Here is a 23743-nt window from a genome sequence, read left to right as displayed (position 1 = left end):
TGTCATTCTGTCCGGGGTCCCCTGAATTTGGTTTCTGTGGAAGGGACACTAGACGTTGCCATGCGTCTCACGGCTTCTTCTTTCTTTCAAGGGTAGAAATCTGAGATACTGGATGCTGGTCAGCCTGAGGACTGTCCTTTGGGGCCCTTCCTATCAGACCTAAGTGGTCCAGTGCTTACTGACTGGAAAGAAATCTGCCCAGCGCACTCTTCTTTGTTTTACTTTAATCCCGCGACATAAACTCAGCTTTTGTTTTTTTTTTTTTGGAGCCTATAAAGGGAAAACATCTTGGCTCTGGTGCCCTCTGGTGGCGAATTGCCATCATGTCATCGCCCCAGAAATTCCCCAACTCGGCGGGGGAGGGGCGCGTGTTTGCAGGACCTACTGGGACACCCGCGGGTCGGCTCCCCTGCCGGTGGTTTACGCAGGTTTTGATTCGGTGAAGTTAAATGTCCCCATCTCTAGTTACAGAATTAGGTGTTTTCCCATTTCCCCTTCCAAGAACTCTCCACGGCCAAGCAGTTTCAAATGGGGAAAACACTCAACTGTGCAGTCGGTATCTTGGGTGTGCAGAGAACATGGATTATTAGACGTGGTGACGGTGCTGTTGGCCACTCTTTGTGCTCTGAAGTTTTCACGCTCACCACTGCTGGAAGACATGGGTACTGAGGTACAGGTGATGGGTTTCCAGAAGCTTCCTCTGGCTGGCTCCGGGGAGAGACAGGACATACTTCTGCCTTAAGGATCGTTCTAGGAGGCAAAGCAGCCTCAAACAAGTAAGTCATGACCGTTGCTATTCTATTTCATGAGATGGCAAAGGACCGCCTTCAAAATCGTCGCGTTCCCCCTGCCTTCACTCAACAGGAGGACACGACAGGTTGCGCTTCCTGGGAGGTCGGCACCCACATGCAGAGGCAGATTGAGACAGAAGGGACTATTTTCTTTAAATGACCCAAGGGCTTCTCTTCCTGCCAAAGATCCTAACTACTGCTGGCCAGAAAAGGGTGGGCCCTAAACTTGGGAGACCTCTTTCTTTGCTCTTTTAAAAAAAACCACAAGTGTATCGTTTATTATGTAAAAATGTTTTTTCCTAAGTTTATTTTTTTCAGTAATCTCTATACCCAACCTGGGGCCCAAACTCAGGACCCCAAGATCAAAAGTCACATGCTCTTCGGACTGAGACAGCCAGACGTCCCTGTTTATTATGATGAGTGTATTAATTATTAGTAAAGTAAGTTAGACCAGCTTCCCCATGCTTCTCCCATCCATGCTTCGTATCTTTCCAATGTGCTTAAAAGACCGTGTGTAACGTTGCCTACAGGAACACTGCTTCTTGGGATGGCGCCCATTCCCCAGGCGCCTCCTTTTCCAGCAGGGACGAACTCAGCCCTCCAGGGTGTTTGCTAAGGATCAAGAGAAAGTGCATAACGGACACTCAGCCGTCAGTCCTCTCTCCTGCTCTCCGGAGGCTCTCTGGCCACTGCAGTGCCCCCCAGCCTCTTCCTGGGCTTACGGTCCTTCCCCCTGGAGTCTCCTTAGCCTGTCTTGGAGCTGCCTTTAATTGAGAACCTTAAGGGTTCTGCCCTTTGCGCTCCGTGCTGCGGCTCTGGCTTTCCCTGGAGAGTCTCTTCAGTTGAATCTCAGCTCCGATGTTGAGGATCTGACCCTTTTCCTCGAGGTGCCTGCCAGCAGCCTGCCTTTCCCTGCACCTCCTGCTCCTCAGTTGGGAAGTAAGAAGGTTGGTCCCAATTGTTGGTTCTCAGTCCAGAGCAGAGGGGTTCCCAGGGGCCTCCGAAGAGATCTCCAATCGAGGGTCCCCCTTTTATCAGTTTTTTAAACTGGGCTTCTAAGAAACATTTCTTTGGGGTAAAACAGGTTGGGACTTAGGGAAAGTTTAAGGAAAAGTTTATAAAAAAACAATGGACAAGATGATCTCATATCCCTTCAAAGCTCTCAGATGCTTCAGAACTTCCTTCTCTCCCGTCTCCTCCCTGACCACTCCTGGGGAGGAAAGGCCATAAGTGACATTTTAGAGACAACATTTTGCCCTGGGCTCCATCCATCAGCTCTTCTAATGGGTCTTGGGCACTTGTCCCAAGCCAGATAAGTCACATTAAAGCTGAGAACAAGACCAAGGGATTGGATTTCTTTTTAAATGAGGACCAAAATGTACGAGTTCCCGGAAACTGTTAAGATGCTTTTAAAAGATGTCTTAAATAATAATGCTCTTAAGCTTGTCTTAGTTTTTGGAACTTCTTGGGCAGGTTTCTGCTTTGTTTTGGTGGAAAGTTGTTCTAAAGAATGGTATGAAATTTGCCTACTCTGGTGTCAGGCTGAGGCAAGAGAAAGGAGACCGATACTGATCACACACGTACTGAGCTTCTGGGCCCGGATGCGGATTAATGGGAGGGGGGCTCCTCATGACAACCCTCTGTGTCCGCATTCTGTAGATCAGTGGCTTCTAGAACTTAAAGTCATGTGACCAGGGACGCCTGGGTGGCTCAGTTGGTTAGGCTCCCAACTCTTGGTTTCTGCTCGGGTCATGATCTCGGGTTGTGGGATCAAGCCCCAAGATGGGGTTTACGCTCAATGTGGAGTTGGCTTGACCATTCCCCTCCTCCACCGCCCCTCCCCCACCCCGCTTACATGCTCGCTCTCCCCATCTCTCTCTTTCTCAAGTAAATAAATAAATAAATAAAATCTTGAAAATATCTTTTTAAAAAATCACCTGACCACATAGCCAGTAAGATAAGAACCAGCATTCAAACCAGGTGTGCGTGCTGGACTGAATTTGCGGTGTCCCACAGAGAACACGGAATCTGCTTTACTTGGGCAATGCTTCTGAGGTCCAGAGAAATCCCTTCATAAATAGCAGCACCATAGGTTTTCTTCTCGAAGTGGGGGATATTGTCCGGGACAAAGGTCTAACTCGATGGGTGCGAGGACGGCGGGCATGAGATAGCACTGTCCCATGTACACGCAGGATGCCTGGACGCCCACACCACAGGCCAGACAGACTCCCATAACGCAAGAAGAAGCGAGATTGCCACTGGGAGAGTCACAAGTAAATGGCACGAGCACGATTTGAACCAGACTCTCTCTAAAACCCTCCTTCTCCGGACTATACTGTACCCCTACTTCCACGCTCTCCTCACATGCCCAAGGCTACAACCACGTTTCTAGACTTGTCTGACGTTCAGGGCTCTAGTCGGCCCTGGGGATGCAGCACGGAGAGAATCCCCACACAAAACTGTCTTCTCCTGAGCCGCTCTTGGGAAGGAAAATACCCAAACTGTATCTTAGTTCTAAACCCATGTCAGAAGCTCTGTGTCGTCAGTGAGAACTTGGTGAGTCAGAGTCAATGATCTGGAGGTTAAAAAAGTCTCTCTTCCACTTTTATCCCCCATCCCTCCACTGTTCTCTGCCCTTCACTAAGGTTGAAGATGGGTTTACTTGTTGAGGCTCCACTGATGCTGATGGGTGGAAATAACCAGAAAGTTCTTCGGTTCAGTCCTTAGCAGCCGTAAGAGAGTAAGCTCTATTCGGGCCATTCTGTTTTCTCTGCTTCTGATGCTTTGACATCTGGGGTCTTGTTCACCGTGGAGAGACTGCCCTTCCCAGGGTTAGCCAGTTCCTAGAGATAGTAGATAACTGGCCTTCTAGAACAACTGTCCTATGCAAACTAGCCCATCTCAAGCCCTATTCCCACCACCTCTCTCCTGGGGTCTCACAGCTTTCTTCATGCCACCAGGGCCGGACAAGGACAGCCCCCCCCCCCCGCCCCCATCCCAGAGCCCACTGACATTTTTCACCGGCCAATCCCAAGCTTGCTTTCCCTGCTTCACCCACTCCTTCCCTTGGAAACCAAATCAAAGTCATTGCTCATGCTTTCCCCACACTCCCTCTGCCTCCCAACTGAGCCTGGTGCTTCCCTGTGTGGACCCTATGGCCCAGCCCTCTTGGGGACCACGAGCAACAAACCCTTCTTGGTGGCTATTGTCTCCTTTTTCCATCCAGAAAAGGACTAGCCTCCCCATACCTGAACAGTAATAATGCAAAAGCCAGCCATCTCTTCTAAAGTCATCTGTCCCTCTATTTCGTCCTTGTAACAGACTGTCTTAGGACATGGGTCCAACTCAGAATTTCATGTTCACCAAGAACCACAAATCGCCTGCTTTCTCAATGGTGGTCCAGCAAAGCAGACAGAAGGCGCAGGCGTACAAGAGATAAGCCAGTAAGATGTTACGGTGCTGTCTCGGCGTAGCCCACAGGGAACCAAGCAGTACCCTACACTAAACTGGGAAACAAAGCCACGCAAACACCAGAGTAACTCATCACAGCTCTTCCCTTGCCATTTGCTCCTGAAACCGCCTCCAGGGAAGTGTGGGAGCCTCCTGAAGGACTTTAGGGACTGGGGGAGGCACATTAAAAATATGCAAATTGAATTCACTGCGCTCAAATGCAAAGAAAAAATTTAAGAAGTTTCTAATAGAGAAGCTATCAAAGGTAGAAAGGTAGAACATTCATGATTAAAAGAAATTCCAATCGTGTTGGCGTTGACCACCACCTCCCCCCACCCCGACCTCGCTCTCCTGGAAGCAATTCATCTTGACTTGTTTTCCTAGAGTTCTTTTTTTGTTTGTTTCAAAGTTAGAAAGCAAATGTGTTTCCCTGGGAGAACAAAGCCCATATATATTTTATGTAAGTGAGAGAAGCGAATTGAATTCATCCCAGGAACATTTGTCATCCACAGTTAGGACAAGAAATCGACCTGGCCCTGTCAGTTTCACAGTGTGTGCCCGGCAGGGGTTTGGAAGCTCAGAATCGAATGAGATGTGCTGGGGTTTTTTCTACTCACCCTTTAGCCAGTGTTGCTATGCCAACGTCCGTTAACTTCATTCCTACACCTACAGGAAGAGAGAGCAGAAATGGGATTTGTGTTACCCGGGGCCCCTGGGAAAGGACTGGCCATGGATTCCTGGGGAAGGGGTAGTGACAGCCCCACCTGCCTTCCTTTCCTACATAAACACACGTTCCTCCTTGTTTCATCAGTGGAGACCTCTTTCTGTTGACACTGATGGCCTTTTGGACATACATCCAGCTTGGCAGGATGATAATGGGTGACGGCAGCCCTAGGACAGCAGCTTAGGGGAGTTGTGTCTCACGGGATCCAACGGTGGGGCCTGCCACCCCCCGCCACCCGCTGCCCTTTGTACATTGGGCAGCGATGTCCCCTGTCTGCCTGGCCCATCCCTGCTGCAGGGGGAGGGAGGCCAGCAACCCTATGCACGGCTCTGAAGCTCGCTGCTTGCCCCGCAAGCTCTCTCCCTAGAAGAGCTCCGATAGGGGATTGGTCTGCACCACTGGGTCACCGCAGTGGCAGGTGGCGTGCACGTGTGCAGCGGGTAGGGGGTGAGGTCAGCTGTGAGAGAGTTCAAGATGGCACAGGTTCTGTTCCAAGCCAAACTCCAGACATGCCATTTCCCATCTCCATAAAGATGGTTTCCCAATCGAGGAGGGAAGATTCTTGGGGTTGGCTCTAGGCCCAGGGAAGCACTCCCTGTCACCACTGGCCTGGAGATGCTGACCGCTGTGACCCATGGTCTGACCCTTTGACTCATCCTAACCTCTACCCATTAAACCATGTGGGGGCGGTTACCAACACCACAGCCATCCACACGGCTGCCCGAGCATCCCACTCTGGTTCAGCAGAAAGCCACAATATCCCTGATGGAAACATAAGAACACAGAAGGCTTTTCACCTCTGCCTCTCCAGCGGGAGCGGTCGAGAGAGCGGCTGAGGAATCAGGGACATAAAGAACACAGAAAATCCTTCTGTCTTGCAGGGAGGGGAAGGGCAAGCGTCGTTGTCACCTGGGGCCACAGAGAAGAGCCAGGCTCTCACCCTGTCGCCGTCTCACTCCGCATCCCTGACCTCTTCCAGATCCGGAGGAAGACAAGTCTTTCTGACACCGAGAGTGTGGATGGCCGCGGGCCTCTCCAGACTCTCCTTGCCCGGCCCGGGAGCAGTTCGGCTCCTGTCTCTCTGGGGTGGTGGCCGTGGGCACGGGCCCCAGCTCAGTGGGCCTCCGCCTCAAGGGCACTCCTGCAATCTCGTGACAGGCCCGCCGTGGCAGAGCATGGGGTCCACGGTGCTCCCCACCAGTCTGTCTGGCTTGCGTCCTCCTCTCTTGCCCCTACCTCTTGTCCCTCTGAGGCCTGTGGTCACTGTATTTCCCATGGCCCGTAGGTGACCCGCTCACTGAGGGGCCTGGCAGCACAGAAACCGGTCTGGGGTGTGGACCAAGGAAGCAGCGTCCTCTCTCTCCCAAGCCACCCCTGAGGTCAGACGTGATGGCACCCGAGCTCCATGAGTCTCCACTCCTGTGAGCGCTGCTTTCGGAGGCCCAGGAGAGGAACGCTAATGGGTTAATGCTCTGAGTCAGCAGCCTCTGCCCGAGCACGAGCACGGCGGCAAAAACACAGGCCGTGCGGCTCTTCAGGCTGGCCGGTGCGACAGAAGCCGCTTTGCCGCGTGCACCTGTGAGCTAAATCAGACCCGGCACTTTGTGGGGGGCCAGTGAGCATTTCAAAAGCCGCTTTTGCAGTGGGCGACTGATTCACCTCATTCTCACAAAGCTGCTAACAACTAAAACGGGTGCAGAAGGGCTTCACGTAGCCTTTATTACAGGGGCTGCCTTTAAAAAAAAAAGGGGGGGCACCAAATTGTAAAAGCCCTCTTCGGACATCTTGTTTTTGTGGAACGCTGTATTTAAAAATCACAGCTCTGAGCTGCATTTTAGTCCAATTTCAAAAAGTCATTTGGCAAAAGGTCCTTGAACTTGTGGGTCGCTTTTCCTGCCTCTCGCAATTACCAGCCATCACTTACAGTGGAGAAAAATAGAATATAATTTTGAAAAGGAAACGTCTCAGTTCAGTAATTCACTGGCAGTTCAACCAAAATCTCCAAAGGGTAATAATTTGAATTCTTGGAGGGTAGCAGGGGATAGCCGGTCGTTTCTGATGGAAGGAAGGAAGTAGGCAGCATCAGGAATTTGTTCTCCAGAACTTGGGTTTTTGGGTCTTTGGGGTGACTGCTTCTTAGGAACCCTCGTGGTCTCAGCGGCGGGCAGATCTCAGGGCCCAACCACACGCAGGGCTTTCACCCCCAAGCTTGCCGAACTCCCCTCAATCCTGTCAACAAGCTACAGCAACAAGGGAAGGGATGGCTTTTAAGAGTCTGAGAAGGTCATAGTTGAGTTCGGGTTTGTTTGTTTGTTTGTTTTCATCCTAGTTCTGGCATCTCAGTCAAATTAGAAAATGTACAGGTTCTCTAGAGACTGGATGTGCTATCTTCTCCACAATGATGATGACAGTAACGAGATTTTCCCCAGCAGCAAAGAGTAAAAACACCCCGTTAGACACTGGGCCAGCACGGTGGACCGCACACGCCGTTCACCGAGAGATGTAACATTCCACGAAGCTTGTCCGCAGGTGCCTAGAAGCAAAACGAACCCTGCGCGGAGCTCCGGGGCACTGCTTTTCAGCAGAAGAACTATACTTATTGCAAAATTAACTCTGAAGGAGGAAGGATGGAGGGGGGAATCCAGACCTACACAGCCGGAGTCTAACTAGAACAGAGAGCTGTGTATTAAGATCGTGTGCGCGCGTGTGTGTATGTGTGCGTACGTGCGTGTATGTGTGCGTACGTGCGTGTGCGTGGGGCAGCGGAGTCTCCAAGACAGCTGAGCGGGTATGCAGCCTCCAATATGCAGATCGGCCCCACCTGCAAGGCTCTGACCATGCAGTTCCCAGCTGGCCCTCAAGAAGGCCCTCACTGGACGCTCTTATCTCGGGAGACACTTGGAAATCTCTCGCAAATTGGTAAATTTGCGGTTTAGTGGAAAGAGCTTGGGTTTTGGAGTCCGAAGCCACAGGGTAGGGTCTCGGACTCCTCTGCTTATTAGCTGGGTGACAGCAGGCAATTAAAGCATTATCTCTAGGCCTCTGTGTTCTCATCCATAAAATGGGATCCTAATGTCTTCCTCTCAGACTTCTGTCTTCTGTTTGTCTTACGTCTGATGTCTTCCTTTTGTCTTATGAAGATCAGACAGAAATCATAGGAAAAAATGACTACATATGCAAAGGGGGATCTCCCTGAACCTTTTTGCAACACCTTATGCCTGTGTTTATTTCAAAATAAAAAGTTAAAAAAATCAGGGAACACTCACTCTGTGGCAGTGCTGTGCTACGTGACTTCCCAGCCTGTTTGAGCCCCCCAACATCCCCCCACCTCCCTCACCCCTCGGGTAAAGGACTGAGGCCCAGAGAGGGAAGTAACTTGCCCAAGGCTCACAGCTAGGAAGCCGTGGGAACAGAACCCGGAGGCCGTCTTGCTCTTTACCACCAGCTGTAACAAGAGCCGGAGATCCTCATCTGCGACAAGGTCTGACGTACAGCGGGCATGCGATTTTAGCTCAGATTTTTCTTCACAGTATTATTATTTGGAAAGGAAGAGGAAAAGGAAAACCTTTGTGGTAGAAACTGTTGGTGCCCCACCCACTGTCCTCACCCTAACCACTTCCGTGCGCTCTGGCTCCCCCTCCCTCCCCGTGCCACCAGCGTCTCTTTGCCTGCGATCACAGGAGCCTGCTTTGCTCCGCTTGGCTGGTCCGTAGGGAGGTGGCAAGTTCAGGGGCATTGACACCTGCACCAGGAGTAGCTGCCCATTGGTAGCTAACGACAACTGGTGTATAAATACCCCTGCTCCCTCCCTCCTTGTGTGAGATAATTCTGAGCAGCGTGCTCTGCCCAGGCTCCCAGAGTCTCCCCAGCAGGCAGGAGCTTTAGCGACCTGTGGCGAGAACTGGCTGTGTTCTAAGGTCCTCTGTTGGCTGCCTTCCCACTGCCTGTCATACTCCTCTCTCCTACCAGGGTCGCCTGGGATCCCCTCCCCAATATTTGTACCTGAACATGAGTGTGCAGGAAAGGACTCACCTTGCCCAAATAAAGGCTCAATCCCCACCCAGCTCCTGAGAGGTAACCTCTGAGCCCTGGAATGACCTGCCTTGTAAGACGTCTTTGTCTACCTGGGGTGGTGGGTGTGACCTCTGGAGAGGCTAGAGACCAAAGTCCATCTTGGGACAAGTTATACCTATGGGACAGATCCCCAGTAAAAACTGAACACCGAGGTTTGGGCGAACCTCCCTGGAAGGGAGTTAGCATGCACGCGGCCACACACATCACTGCTGGGAGACGTGAGCGCTGTCTACGCCGCTCCACTGTGACAAGACACCTGAAAGTTCCCCCGGGCCTCCCCTTGGCTCTGCCCCACAAGCCTCTTCCTTTTGCTAATTTGAGTCTGTATCCTTTCACTGTAAGAAACCATAACCATGAGTGTAAAGGATTTTCTGAGTTCTGTGAGTCCTTCCAGCAAATTAATGAAACAGAAGGAGGCCTTGGGGAACCTCAAACTGCAACTGGTCTCAGGGCGCTCTCTCTGGGTACCCTAATTATCATAGCCCCACTTCATAGGAAAAATGCACTCCCATCGATTTGCATATAAATTGAAAATGTGCAAACTAGCCAGCGGGGCTTGAAAATCTAAAGCAACTGCCAAACACCCTTTCTCCTATTAAGAACGAACGATTACGTCTTAATTTATCTTTTGGTACAGTCAGATTTTTCTCTATATTTCTGAATTGCCCCTGTAGAGGACAGAACAATCAAGCCAGTCTTCGGTCACCTGTGGTAATAGGTGTTATTGGCGTGAATTATTACAATGCACTCTATTACTCTGTTTGGCTGGTCATTTCAGGCTGGTTCCTGATGAGACATTAGTAACACCTCCTGCTGGTAAAGATGCTTAAAGGCATCCGGCAGACCTCTCCCTCTCCTCCCATCCCCACCCCCAGGAACATTCCAGGCCCGCGGCAACCCAGCAAGCCAGGTCAGGCTGCTTTCCTCACCCTGCATGTCCGTGACCAAGAGGCAGCCACTTGTCTTCTGGTATACCCAGTGCTGAAAGGTACAGCACTTCTGACCAGCCTCCGAGTCTCTCCTCAAGAAGTTGATCTCCTTCCCATCCCTGATGGAATACTTCACGAACTCGCCAATCAGCTCCTCCTCCACGGTCGCGTACGGGATGTTGTTCTCAGGGCGATGGATGAGGAAGATGGGAATTATCCTGGAAGGCAAGACAGCACGGCCACACGTCACGTTCTCACCTGGAAATGGAGACTGAGGGCATTCTGTCTTCACTTGGGGGAAGCAGGTGCAGAACAAATGCCCGGACTCCACTAGATGTAGGCAGACCCCCGACCACAATGACTGCTCAATAGGTGGGAAGATCTATTTCCGTCTCATTTGTGCCTAGAGTCGGTCGGAAAGCCCTCCTTGGGATGGAGTTTGACTGCCCATGTAGGAAGGAATGTTTGCACTGTAGTCCTAGCTCAGTGACCCACTGGCCGTGTGTCCATCCCTCAGCTCTCCTCCTTCCTTCCTTCCCTCCCTCCCTCCTTCCTTCCTTCCTTCCATTCATTCAGCAAATATTCATTCAGTGGTTTCTATGTCAGGTAGTCTTCTGATGCTGTTCCAAGAAAACAGAGGCTCTGCTCTCAAGGATCTTACATTTAAATGAGGGAGACGGGCAATAAACAAGTCAATGTATAGTGCCAGGGGCTAGGTGAAAAAATAAAGCAGTGGAAAGGTGCTAGGTGGCACAGGGGTCAGGGAGGGGATGCTGTTTTACTGAGGGAGGGCAGAGGAGGCCTTGCTAAGAAAGAACGTTTGAGCAGAGACCTGTAGGAAGGAGGTCGGGAGCCACGAGGGCATCTATGGGAAGAGCATTCTAAACAGAAGGAACAACAAAGGGAAAAGGCACCAGTGCAGGAGCATTCTTGGTGGGTTCCAAGAGCAGGGAGGGGCCTGTGTGGCTGGAGTAGGGTCAGCAAAGGGGAGGTGGTAGCAGGGGGTGCGGACAGGGAGCGAATGGGAAGCCAGAACTTGTGGGGTCTGGGAGACCACTTGAAAAACCATTCGGATGAGAAGCCACTGGAGGGTCTTGGACAGAGGAGTGCCGCAATCACACATCCTTGTGGCGGGAGGAGTCTGCCACTCTGCGGAGAAGGGGCCGTGCGGGGGCAAGGGCAGAGCAGGGAGATCAGGCGGCACACTGCACGGTAGTGACAACGGCCCCGGGGGAGAAGGGATGCATCCTGACTGCGGTTTTCAGTACAACCCATTCGCTGTCAGCACCTTAGATGGTATTTCACACCTGCTCCTCTCCTCCCCAGCCTCGCTCTCACTTCCTGTTTTACCGTGAAGACTGAAACAATCAGAAGAGAGCTTCCCCCTCCCGCCCCCCACGATGGATGAAGCCTCCTCGCTCCCTCCCCCTGCGCCTCTTCTCCCACTGGTGTCCGGGTCTGGCCGACCCCTCTAAGGCTCAGGGATGTTTCTCCAGCAAGTCCTCCCGCCTCCTCCACCCGCTTTTCCCTCTAAGAAGCATCCTTGCCAGGGGCCCAGCGACACGCTGGGACTGACTCACGGCTGACACCCAAACTCGGGTCAGTTTAGCCTCACGGTGGGCGATCCCTCCCCTCCCATTCGCCCTGGAACCCACTCACGGAGGCGTGTCCACTAACGAAGGGCACCAGCAGCAGCCGCGTGGCCGAGTCTAACGGTCTCCTCTGCGCCCGCGTCCTACGTGCCCTCAGTGGCACTGGACACAGCTGAGCTCTCAAAGCACCTTCCCGCTGCTTCCAGACACTCGCTTCCTCTGGTCTCCTTCTTGCTTCACTGGCTCCGTCTCTCCTGTCCCCTTCGCCGGAGCCTCATTTCTCCCCAGCCTTTAGAGAGAGCTGTTCTCTCTCTACCCACACCGGCTAGTGACCTCCTTGCTTGAAGGATGGTCTGTACGGCGAGGGTTTCCACATTTATGTCCCCCGTCCAGACCCCTCCCCTGAGTTCCTGGCTCACGCGTCCGGCCTCCTGCTCTCTCCGATCGCTGTCTAAAAGGCATCTCAGATTGAACCCAGCCCAAACGGAACTCCTCACGTGCCCCAGACTCCTGTCTCGGCCCCACCTCGGTGACTGGTGACTCACCCTCCCATTCTTTTCACCCAATAAACATCTCCCCAGTTGCTTAGGCCAGAATCTTGAAAACTTACCAGGAAAGCAATCATGAAAGAGACACAGTCCCTGCTTTGCAAGGACAACCGCTGGGGAGAGGTCTGCGTGTGAGTGCGTGCGTGTGAGTGCGTGCGTGTGTGTGTGTGTTTCCCAGTGTGCGATCCTCTGATTTTGGTCCAATGAGCAGGGAATCAGGAGCAGATGTCTTTGCGAGGACCCCTATCCTTCCATATGTTACCATTCATACACTCACAAATTCTTTCCCCGTAAGGAAGGGACAGGTGTTTACACACCAAATGTCCTAATCTATCTTTAGGCCAGCGGCATATACGCGAGGCTGCCGGTGACACTCATTCGCCCCGTGTCCTTCACGAGCATAAGACCTTCTCAAGTCCCTGCACCGATCTTTATATCCGTAATTTTGTGTTGTTTTCTTTAGAAAGCCCCCGAATTGTGGTGTCAAGTCACACAAAACTTGGGTGTGCCCCACCCGAGGGCGCTGTGGTCTTGTGCGTCGTGGACAGCTCACACCACTGACCCTCTTCCTCCTTGAGGCCTGACAGGGGCAGACACTGGGAAGGGGGCCGGAGAAGAAAGAGAACGTGTGAGTGCCTGTGACACGAAGCCGTCACTCAGTCCAGACTGCGGTCTTAGGGGATTTAACAGAAAAGCAATTGTGTATTTTCTTTGCATTACGTTAATTTTCCTTGAAGTTACTGAGAGATGTCTGTGAACTAAATAAGTACGCGAAGCGTTTCCTGGCCAAGAGCAGAAGGCACTGGAGTTTCTACATGATAAGCCCGATACTCCACCTCAGGGAGAGGATGTGTGCCCCTTTGTGAGCGGACAGGGTCGATGAAGGCAACGATTCCTCCCTTCCTTCCTCTCCAAGTTTCTACGGATACACAAATGGCTGTTGTATCTGAAATCTCCAAGGTGCCCTGGCACACCTCTTTCTCTTTTCGCTTAAACCCCCACATACGATCTCAACCAGAGGAGCAGGCTAGCAACCACAAGTTGCAGACCCCCAAACGTCTGCTTAGGTCAGTCCATATTCAGCCAATGAGTGGATGAAAATAATCAGTGTGATTCATCTCTGCAGGGTTCCAGGAAATGGGTGGTATGTTCCTACACTGCTGATCCCCAGTTCATTCTTCTTAGACACAGCACCATATTTTATTTTCATCGTAGGGTAACTGTTTTGTGATAGTTTCGTGCTCTCTTGGGCGGGCTTATTGTTGAGACAATGTAATATCCATGAAGTAGACACTCTTTCTTTTCTATTTAACATGATACATTTATCCCATTCGTTTTCTACCCAATTCTTTTCTATTTAATACGATACACTTATTGAATTCACCTCTCCATCCATCTAGCCATCCTTCATCCATCTATCCGGATAAACGTACATACGTACGTACATTGATTTAAAGAATATGTATCAAATATCTCTCTGTAAGCCTCTGGCAACCTGGTAAGGAACAGGATAGCAGCCACATGTGTTTTCACAGCTCCCAGATGGAAAGACCAGGTGAAATGCTTGTCCTGCTGGTCCTTCTCACCCTCTCCTCCGTCCAGGCCCCCCAAGTCCCCGACAAATCCCAAGTGAGAACACAAGAGCGGGTAAACACACTTACTCTGGCACTTCTCCAAAGCCCTCCAGAGGCTGTGCTTCGGCAGCATAGATCTGGGCATAGTGTCTGGCGGTGTTTTGGACATAGCATTCCTACATCACCCACACACACGGGAAAGACAAGTGATGAGAGGAAATTCAGAGTTGCGGTAAAGCTCATCAGATTTCCTGATGTGGGTCAAGCCAATGGATTCCCAAACCCAGCCATCCCCTAGTTGGGGGCCCAGAAGTAACAATGATTGCTACACTGCTGCATTGCTACAACCTAGAGTTGTCCACTTGAAGAGGCTCTCTGAGACCTGAAGGAACTCTCTAGGTAAAGCTCAAGTGGTCTCTGGGGCTAGGCATCCTGAACTAAAAAAAGTTCTAGAATGTGCACGGCTGAAATTCACCCTGGGCTAAGGGGACTGGCCCCAGGGCAGGATGTCAGGGAAAGCTTGGGACCTGCTGGGCTGCCTGCGAGCTCTCCCATCTGAAGTCTTCCTCAGGGGTGTGACGAGGGTTGTGGGTAGTGAACACCTTGACAAGACTGTTTGCCCCGGAAAAGCAAACTGGATTCTGCTTTCCACTCTGTAGGGCCTCTCCAAGAGGGAGTCTGGATGCCGGGGCTTTTCCCTGACTGGACCGGATGGTACTTGAGAGGATGCCGTGAAAGAATAGAAAAAAGAACGGTTGATTGGGAGAAAGGAATACAATTGGCAAAATCCTATCCTCAGAAGAGGGGCTGCCTTCATGAGCCGCAAGTCCCGCCTGACATCAGCACGTCTGAGACCATCCTGGGTGGCTACTGCTTGACAGTACCCAGGAGATTGCTCAAAGTCTGACCTAATTGTTTTCCAGGGAACAGTGTTAGAAGGGCACCTCGCCTGTGACAGAGCTAGTCCCAGCACTCCCAAAAGTGGCCAGTGCTGGTGTCAAGAGTGAAATCCATGGGCCAAAGCGGGAGGAGGAGGCAGGGAGGGAAGCCCAAATCTCTTCTTGTCTCAAGACTCTGTGACTCAGTAACATAGGGAGGTGTGAACTTAGCTAGAGTCTTGGCTCAAACTCAGAAAGGCAGGAAACAGGACAAAGGCTGGGCCTTCTGATTATACCCACACCCCTCCCTCCATAAACCAAACCAAAGCAAAGCGATCTAGAAACTGCTCTCTTGGGGATGCTTGGGGACCCTGGCAGCCCGTGTAGCTTGCATACAGACTCAAACCTTCAAGGACCTCACGGGGCACCCTAGGAACAGAACGGATCCCAGGTCGGGTCAGAACCGGGGAGGGACTGCCAGACTCAGGCTGAGTCCCATCCAGCTGACTCTTCCGGGCAGGTGGACCCACCTGGGCAGCGAGTTTGTAGTTCCTCTGGATGAGCTCGTCGTTGTTTCTGGTCCCATAGGCAACAGCGTTGTGCACTTTGAGCACGCAGGCGTGGCCGGGCTGGAAGACGGGCATGAGCCCCCGCATCACCTTGCTGCGGAAAGCCTTCCGGTGGACGCCTTCGCCGAAGTGCAGCTCCTCTGTGGCAATCTGACCGCGCAGGTGGTCCCCGAAGTAGCTGTCGCTGAGGAAGTCTTCTCTGAAGATGAGCTGGCTGAATTCGATCTCTTCACATCCTGAAACACAGCTCACCTTTAGTTAGGAGACCCCCGTAAGGCTGCTTCTCAGCTAACGGGTGTTCCCCCACAGGGCTGAGGGCAAGGCTGGCCCGTAGAGCCCGGACGGGAAACCACACTCCCCCCAGAGGCCCAGCTCAAAGTTGAGATGGTGGGGAGAGGGGGGTGAGCCCTCCAGGGGGATGGGGCAAGATCCGTGCGAGGTCTCCGCGGAGCCAGGGAGAGGGGAGAAGACTGGTTGGGGCAAGGACAAAAAGTTTAGACAGTGCAGTTTTTCTATAAGTTAAATTTTAAAACTGGATCACAAAAATGAAGAAGTGGTGTGTGTTGTTTTTTTTTTTTTTTAAGATTTTCTTTATTTATTTGACAGACAGAGATCACAAGTAGGCAGAGAGGCAGGCAGAGAGAGAGGAGGAAGCAGGCTCCCCACTGAGCAGAGAGCCCAATGCAAGACTCGATCCCAGGACCCTGGGATCATGACCTGAGCCAAAGGCAGAGGCTTTAACCCGCTGAGCCACCCAGGTGCCCCGAAGCGGTGCTTTTTAATATAACCCAAATCTCAATTCTAGTTACATGATTAATTTCATGTTTCCTGGCCTCCCCAGGAAAATAGTTTAGACAGACCTGGAAAATACAGACGGGACCACGAAAGGTCATTAAAGGCAAGTTGAAAAGACAAGTGAAGGGTGGAGGACGGCGGAGGGATCAGTGATAAGATGTGATAGATCGATGCTTCTCAACCCTTCTTCTCATGGTTGCCCTTTGAAAGGAGTCTTTTTAGACTTTTTTTCCAAATTGCCCCTACCCCAAAATTTTAATTCCACACTTGTACTGTATATCTGTGTATGTACTATGTGTATATCTGTGCTGCACACACAATCGGAGTACAGGGTTGTTGGTTTGTTTTTTTTTTTTTTGCCTCCTTAAGAAGCAATTTTTGCCTTCTCGGGAGCAATACTGCCTGCCTGTGTTGAGAATGTCTATGGTAGACAAAAGAAATAGGCAGACAGGGGTGCCTGGGTGGCTCAGTTGGTTAAGCACCTGCTTTCAGCTTGGGTCATGATGCCAGGGTCCTGGGATCGAGCCCCTGTCAGGTTCCCTGCTCAGTGGGGAGCTTGCTTCTCTCTCTCTCCCTCTGCTCCCCACTGCTTGTGCTCTCTCTCTCTGTGTCAAATAAATAAATAAAATCTTAAAAAAAAAAAAAAAGAAAGAAAGAGGCAGACAAAAACCAAACAGTGAAAGGAACTGCCTTTGAAGAAATACCGAAAAAAAAGTCTAATCATTTTGGATTTATTTGTAAAAAGATAAGTAGAATTATTTTTCCAGCACCAGCTTCCTTCAGATTTGATTCTCCATGTTTCAGGTGACAATGGACGCAATCAGAAGGCTCCCTTTTAAACTAGAGGCGAGCAGTCAGCATTCTGATGGGCTAACAGAAGAAAAGAAGACGGTTTTCAGTGAAGTAAGTTTGTTTAGATTTTTTAAAATGTCCTCCAACTCTCAAAGTCGATAAAGACTAACATCTTTCTGAATGTTTAAGGAAGAAAGAAATCCTGGGTCGTGTGAAAAATCTCACTTCACATTTCTACTTTGCACAGGGAAACATTTTTTTCTCTGCTTTTAAAAATATTCTCAGATCATGTGTTTTAAGAACAGTCTATGCCTGAAACTAGCTGTTAAAGGCATAAGGAGATGAAAATTATTCTTGGGACACTTGGGGGACTCAGACAGTTGGGTGTCCAGCTCCTGATTTCGACTCGGGTCGTGATCTTGGGGTCGTGAGGCGGAGCCCCCCTTGCTGGTGTGCAGCCTGCTCGGGATTCCGTCTCTCTGGGGATGAATGAAGAGGCCTAGTTATTGACAGAAAAAGAAGGGAGGTGGGAAGGAGGGGTTCAAATAGGAGAAGGGCTGAAGGTGCCGGTGGAGAGCGGGCAGAAAGACTATCCAAGATTTCACCAAGCCGAGCGGGAGCCTCTGGCCAAGTAACCTGTCCTGGGTCTCTAGAGAGAACTGGGGTGGAAAAGTAGGGCGACAGGAAGCACGTGGGGCGTTTTCCCAGGCAAATATTTCTCATGACCCAGAGATCATGACCCGAGCCGAAACCAGCAGTCGGTCTCCCAACCGACTGTGCTACCCAAGCGCCTCCCAGGCGGATTTTTAAGGAGATCCTTGTATCACAGATGTCAACCTTAGTGAAAGAACCGGAAAAAGAAATTAATTTATGGAGAAGAGGATAGTTTTTTCTTAAGTTAAATTTTAAAATCGGATCACAAAATGAAGAAGGGGTGTTTTTTTTAAATACATATAACCCAAATCTCAATTCTAGTTACATGATTAATTTCATGTTAACAGTTTAGGTCCTAATGCCACTTAGTGAACATAGGAAGTGTTTTGTGTAAACACATCAGAGCCCAATAAATATGAGCTGTATTTACCCCATTCTGTTTTCTTGCATAATCCCCCCAAATTCCTGAAACTCAATTATTCTTAACAGTATTGTGTGTACCAAGTACTTAGAAATGCATCAGATTTAACACAAAAGTTGTCCAGACTATGTGCTTAGAAATAACCAGGGACTTTTTCTGTATAGTATTATATTAGGTATAATTAACAATCCCATCTATAATTTCCAACAGAAATGTCTACTTAACAAAGATAAAACAATGAGAGGGAAAAAATAAATCTTAGGACTTTTCTTTGAAAGCCCTGTGTGCTGTCATTAAATTGTGCTTGCTTGTGTTTTATTTGGACCATCTTTCATTTGGGGCCTTCCCACAAGCTTGATTTTATTAGTTTTTTAATTAGGGACCAACTTGTAAAATATTATTTGTTCCTCCTCTAGAGAACTCAATTAATAAAATGTGAGAGAGACTCCCCAAACAAGAAAGGTGATCAAGAAGTCATTTGAGGCTTCTTCATCTGAAAGATCAAGGGGATGGGGAGGAAAGTATGGAATCCCCTCACTTTCCAGTGAGTCACTGACACTGGACCCCCCCCCTCCACTCACGGGGGGGTCCGACACTGGGAGGAGGTGATGTCATTGGGTCTAGACCCAAACCCTCTGGCTGGAGTCACAGGGCTACATCAGCACTGTTTTCATGAGGCGACCAGCAGCTCATCACCACTGGGGTCTCTTTTACCAGTTCCTAACTGGTAAATACCTAGAAAAATGAGTTTATGTGAACCTAAATGAATGAGGTTGTGGCAAGTATCCGGCATGTGAATGCCAAGCAATGCTAAGCTGATGACACAGAGAAGCCCTTCTTCTGAAAGTTATTTTGTTTTCTCGTGCATAAGGGGGAAGGACATCCTTTTGCATATTTAGACTTTTGGGGAGATGGGGGGCAGACAATGCAAAAGGATCTCAAATTATACAAGCATACTCCACACTAAAGACAGGTACTTAGCATTTGAATAGGTTTGCAAAGAGCCTGTTTGTTGTTGCCGATAAATATAAATATCATGATGCGTGTTTCCTAGACCATTTCTTTTTTTTTTTTTTAAGATTGTATTTATTTATTTGACAGAGAGAGAGATCACAAGTAGACAGAGAGGCAGGGGGAAGCAGGCTCCCCACTGAGCAGAGAGCCCGATGCGGGGCTCGATCCCAAGACCTTGAGATCATGACCTGAGCTGAAGGCAGACGCTTTAACCCCCTGAGCCACTCAGGTGCCCCTGCTAGACCATTTCTAAGTCAAGATCCCAGCTCCTTGCCCGTTATGAACTAGGTGTTCCTCCATCATAATCCCATTTACTATCTTGTCTCCACTAGGCTTCCCCGTCTTCGGGTGTTTTTGTTTGTCTAAAAATCAGCCCACGAGGTGAATTTCTTTATGAGGCTGAATCAACTGAGTTATCCGTTTTACTCACATCTCTTCTAAAAGTCACCAAAGCTCCTACGAGGTGCAAAAAGCTATGGTCAGTGAGGCAGGCGTGCGCGGGTGGGCTGCGGCTGGCTGGCTCCAGCTGCTGGTGGGTATCTCTTCCTGGCTCTGTGTTTTCTCCATCTCACACACGCAGTATAAATTGGCCATGGTGATAGTATTTACACCACAAAAATGAGAAAACTCAACAAATCTGTGCACCCTCCCCCACACACCCTGGGCAGGTCGTTAAACATTTCCCAGGACGCCACTGGGTGGGGATGGGCATGTGTGCGGGGGCAGGGAATTTTCCCTAAGAGGAAACACAGGCCAAGCATGGACTCCACCAAGCTACACTAGGTGGCCCAGCAGCGGGTGACTGCTCAGGAGCCCCCTGTTTGGCTGTTGCCATACCAGCACCAAACGCCAAAGGAAAGCATCCAAACCCATCTCTCATTTTCATTAAGATGCAAACGAAGTTATTCCCCTCCACACTGGGCTGTCTTTGGAATCGGATGGGCTAGTCAAACCGCCAAGCAAACTGAAGACACAAAACAGGTTGCATCAGTGCCAGAGGCTGAAAACCTCCTGCAGAGGGGCTGGATGCCAGCCTGAGGCTTACAGGTAGGACTCTTCCCTCAAAGCCCACCAAGGTGTCCTGGAGCACCGCGCCTGCAGTCTGATCTTTCCTAAACACTTCCGATAGTCGTCACCTCCCGCATTTACGGTAGGCCTGCAACTAGCTTGAAATTGTCTTTCTGTGTCTCAGTCATTCCTGTGCTCTCTCCTACTTGGTTGGAAGAGTCAGCAGGAATACTGCTTCTACCCTTGATTCCAGGAGCTATTTCACGCTTTTACGGAGGGCCCACGTCCTTGGACAACCAAGGACTGGCTTACCTTTCAGATCCTGGTGACTGGTGAGTTGTTTCAGAACTAGAAGAAAAGGAGAGAGTGCCTTCAGTACGCATGGGCATTCTGAACTGGGGGGCAGGGGAGTTAGAGCGCGTGGTTTTCGCCTGAAACCGAGCCGCGGAGGCATACCTTCAGCCGTGAGGTTAAACTCAGTGGTCAGTTTTCCGTAACTGTTCTTGATGCAGCAGTCATAGGTGCCCTGGTCCTTCTGACCAGCTTGCATGATGGCCAAGGACACAATGGAGTTGTCACCCGCACTGCAATAGAGGGCATGAATATTTGAACGCTTCATCGTCCTGAGGTTGGAGGTTTCTAATGCACTTATGGAGAAAGAAACGTGCTTCCCTGCCCTCGTGTTTTGGGCCAGTGGGTTGGCTAAAGAACAAGACCTCGACGAGCTGTTCAAATCCTTCATTCATCTGAGGGGACGCTCAGTGCGATTTTGGCTAAACATCCTCACTCCAACATGCGATATTAATACAGAAACATTTGGGAGGTTTGGCTGCTGCTAGTAAAGAACCAGAAATGTGGATTCTGGGGGCTGTCATTAACATTTCTGCTCAGAATTCACCTCAATTATGTTACTAATCCAGGTGCCCTGTGCTTGAAGACCTGAAAATTCCAAACCCAAATCTAAACACAGACACAATAAGGAACAAGAGAAAGGAGGTCTCTGCTGTAAATAAGGACACTTGGCTGAGGGTTTTTTTTTTTTAAATAGGATACCCCCGGACTGAATACCAGCCATCCATCCGCCCTCCCACACATTCAACATTGTAAGTTCCAGGCACCCTGCTATGAACAGAAAAACCAGTGGTGACAATGATGATGATAGCTAACGTGTACTGAGCACTTGGTATGCACCTGGCATCGTACTGATGACTTAAACATCTATTTCATGTCACACACAGATCAATGTAATGAGAGAAGTGGTATTACTATCCCCACTTCACAGATGAGAGAACTGAGACATACAGAGGTCAAGCACGTGACCTCAGGTCCCACAGCTGGGTTGGGCTGGGACTTGAACCAAGAAAGCCTGAGTCTGGAATCCTCACCCCGATCTCATGACGCTGCCTCTTCAAGTGATTTGGGATCATTCCCTTCAAATCTGGGATCATGAGAATTATGGCTAACTTTGCAATCTTCATTCCAAAGTCTCACACTAAAAATTTACTTTGTAGCCAAAAAGTTACATTAAATATTGTTGTAGTTTTGTTCGGAATGTTGTTAAACATTCACCAGGTTTGTCTGTTTCACTTTTGGGTCATTTCACAGTTCAAACCCAGATTCCACTTATCTTGTCTCAGTTGCTTAGTCTCCGAAGTAGAGACGCTCGCTCGGTTTTTCAGTGGACATCAAGTCTCTGATTTACACATGTTTCATGCACCAATGGCTTAAAAGAAAAGCCCATGAAATGATAATACATCGTCCACCGAGACAGCCTCTGCACGTATCCTGAATGCATGGTGGAAAGTGGACAGTACCAGTCACGAGCGGGAGATTTCCTGTTGGGCTGCGAAATGCTGAGTCACAGAAGGCCTGGGGCGGTGTCTCTCTCTGTGGCTTCTGACCCAAATTCCCTGATCCTCTGACACCTGACAGAGAACCCTGGAGGCCTCTTCCTGCCCTTCACATGTCAGTTTCATGGGCTCACCCAGTGAGAATTTAATTATGGGAGAATGCTCCTGTGCATGACTTTGCTGTTTAAATAGAACCCCCAGAGACATTTTTAACTTGCAACTTACAAGTTCTGTCTGGGAGAAAAGATAACCCTCAGTGTTTATTACCTGTCAAATATTAACCAGTTTTGTACCTGTTTGCAGAAGTATTATTGATTTGCCCAACAGACTATATAAATCTCCATTCCTCAAATGTTCCTTTGAATGGCTTTACCATCTTCCTGGTTCTTCATTATTTAATGACCTGAAAGAGATCTTGGCTACATGTTTATCTTATACTTGCTTGAGAGATTTCAGCTTCTGGGAAATGATGTTTTGACAAGGCAGTGAGATACTTCTTGGAGGGACTGGAATTAAGGTGAAAGAAATTCGATAACATTCAAAAAGCCACTTGAACTAATGTAAATGATTTCTTAATATACAGAGGACGTAGGCCTCCCAAATATTCCCCATATACCACAGAAGAGGCAAAGGGGTGCACCAAAGCCAGTGTGGCCAAGAAGGAATGAAGCCAGCGCGGCTAAGAACGTAAAGGCTTGGCCACACGTCACCGGCACAAGGCAAGCCTACTGTTGCCAAATGCTCCCCAGAGGGAGGCTGGGTTTTCTAAAGACATCTCAGATGGAAAAGGGACCCAAAGGATTCCGGTGCCAATTCTGAGCTCAGAGCAAGATGGCAGAACCCCCCACTGGTTAATTATCCTTGGCTGACAACTACAGCAAGTTTTTTAAATGAATAATGAGTGCTTCCTTTCTATAAAGCTCTAGGGAGTGGCCTTGATTTAAAAATCAAGTCATTTATTCTCCATTAAAATTCTTCTGAAGCCATACATAAGACAGGCGGGGTGATGGCCGCGTTTTAGGCAGCAAACATGATTCCATCCATCACAACCCAGTTAGAGGTTCTGGAGTGATGTCTTGGCAAAGAAACTGTAGCTCAAATCTGCCGTGGTTGCATTTGGGACCTAATTTCCGGACATGGGTTCCCAGCGGACCCATTTGATTTAATTCGACAGAAAGCTCTCAGGTTGTCCTTCCTTTTTCAGGCTACTTGTGGTGAGATGAAGGGGGTAGGAACCTCGTGACTCAGGGAGCTGAACAGGGACCTCCTTTGGCAGAAAAAGCACCTGAGGACTGTTGGAGTGACAGTGGTTTCCACGGAGCCCAGTGATCTCTTTAAGAACCAGCCACGCCCCCTCAGGTGTGTCAGATGAAGCTCCAGGTCCAGGTCCGCAGCCCACCTGAACGAGCGTGTATTGCCAGCGCGGCGTTCTAGGAAGCCGTTCGCCAGGTTCATTCTACACGGGAATTCTCGGCAACGATTCTCACTCTCTTCTCTCTCCCTTCCTCCTCTCCTCTCCATCCCAGAAACAAACAGCTTTTTCCGTCTCAGAAAGGGCTGTTTAATCACCCTCCAAGCTGCTCTCCAAGAGAACTCTGTACTCTTGGGACCACAGGACCTCCGACTAGAAGATGATCTGACCCGTTTCCCTGATTCTAGAGACATCATGAAAAGTTTCCTGACTTCCTGAGGTCCCAAAACTCAGGGATGGCAGAGCCCGGTAAGAACCCTCCACGGCTTTCTCTGTCTAGACATCTGTCTTCGGTTACTTACTCGTCTTGGATACTTTGGGTGTGGGGTTTCGACTTCAGTTTCCCTTTTTACTTCCTATAATAATTTTCTTTTAGGACTATGTTGTGAAACACGCAACAGCAGTGAAAAGTGACCAGGCAAATAGCGCACCTTCTCTGCACTTGGGCTATTGACTTCGAATCTTTTGTCCACCAGACGGTAGAATCTTCATGAATTTCTGCAAACTGGCAGCTCAATTTTATATTCCCGGAGTGGTCAGGGTACCTCTCGGCTTGGATCTTTTTCAATAATATCGGAGCTGTGAAGGAGAGATTTGCAGGTCAGTGTT

The 23743-nt window shown here is 49.7% G+C and overlaps 1 protein-coding gene across 1 annotated transcript in view; it reads right to left on the bottom strand.

The window, feature by feature from the left end:
• The window catches only part of ALPK2 (alpha kinase 2), a 71249-nt gene that overhangs the window by 10420 nt on the left and 37086 nt on the right, over positions 1–23743 (bottom strand). The window contains exons 3-9 of the mRNA XM_080821051.1: positions 23566–23713; positions 20270–20397; positions 20126–20161; positions 15091–15365; positions 13770–13858; positions 9969–10186; positions 4859–4907 (exon numbers count right to left, since the gene is read on the bottom strand). Coding sequence (XP_080677177.1) covers positions 4859–4907; positions 9969–10186; positions 13770–13858; positions 15091–15365; positions 20126–20161; positions 20270–20397; positions 23566–23713 — 943 coding nt within the window. The remainder of the gene's footprint in view (positions 1–4858; positions 4908–9968; positions 10187–13769; positions 13859–15090; positions 15366–20125; positions 20162–20269; positions 20398–23565; positions 23714–23743) is intronic.

Source organism: Martes martes (genome assembly GCF_963455335.1).
Source record: "Martes martes genome assembly, chromosome: 13".
NCBI lineage: Eukaryota > Metazoa > Chordata > Mammalia > Carnivora > Mustelidae > Martes > Martes martes.
This window is presented reverse-complemented; position numbering and strand designations above follow the sequence as displayed.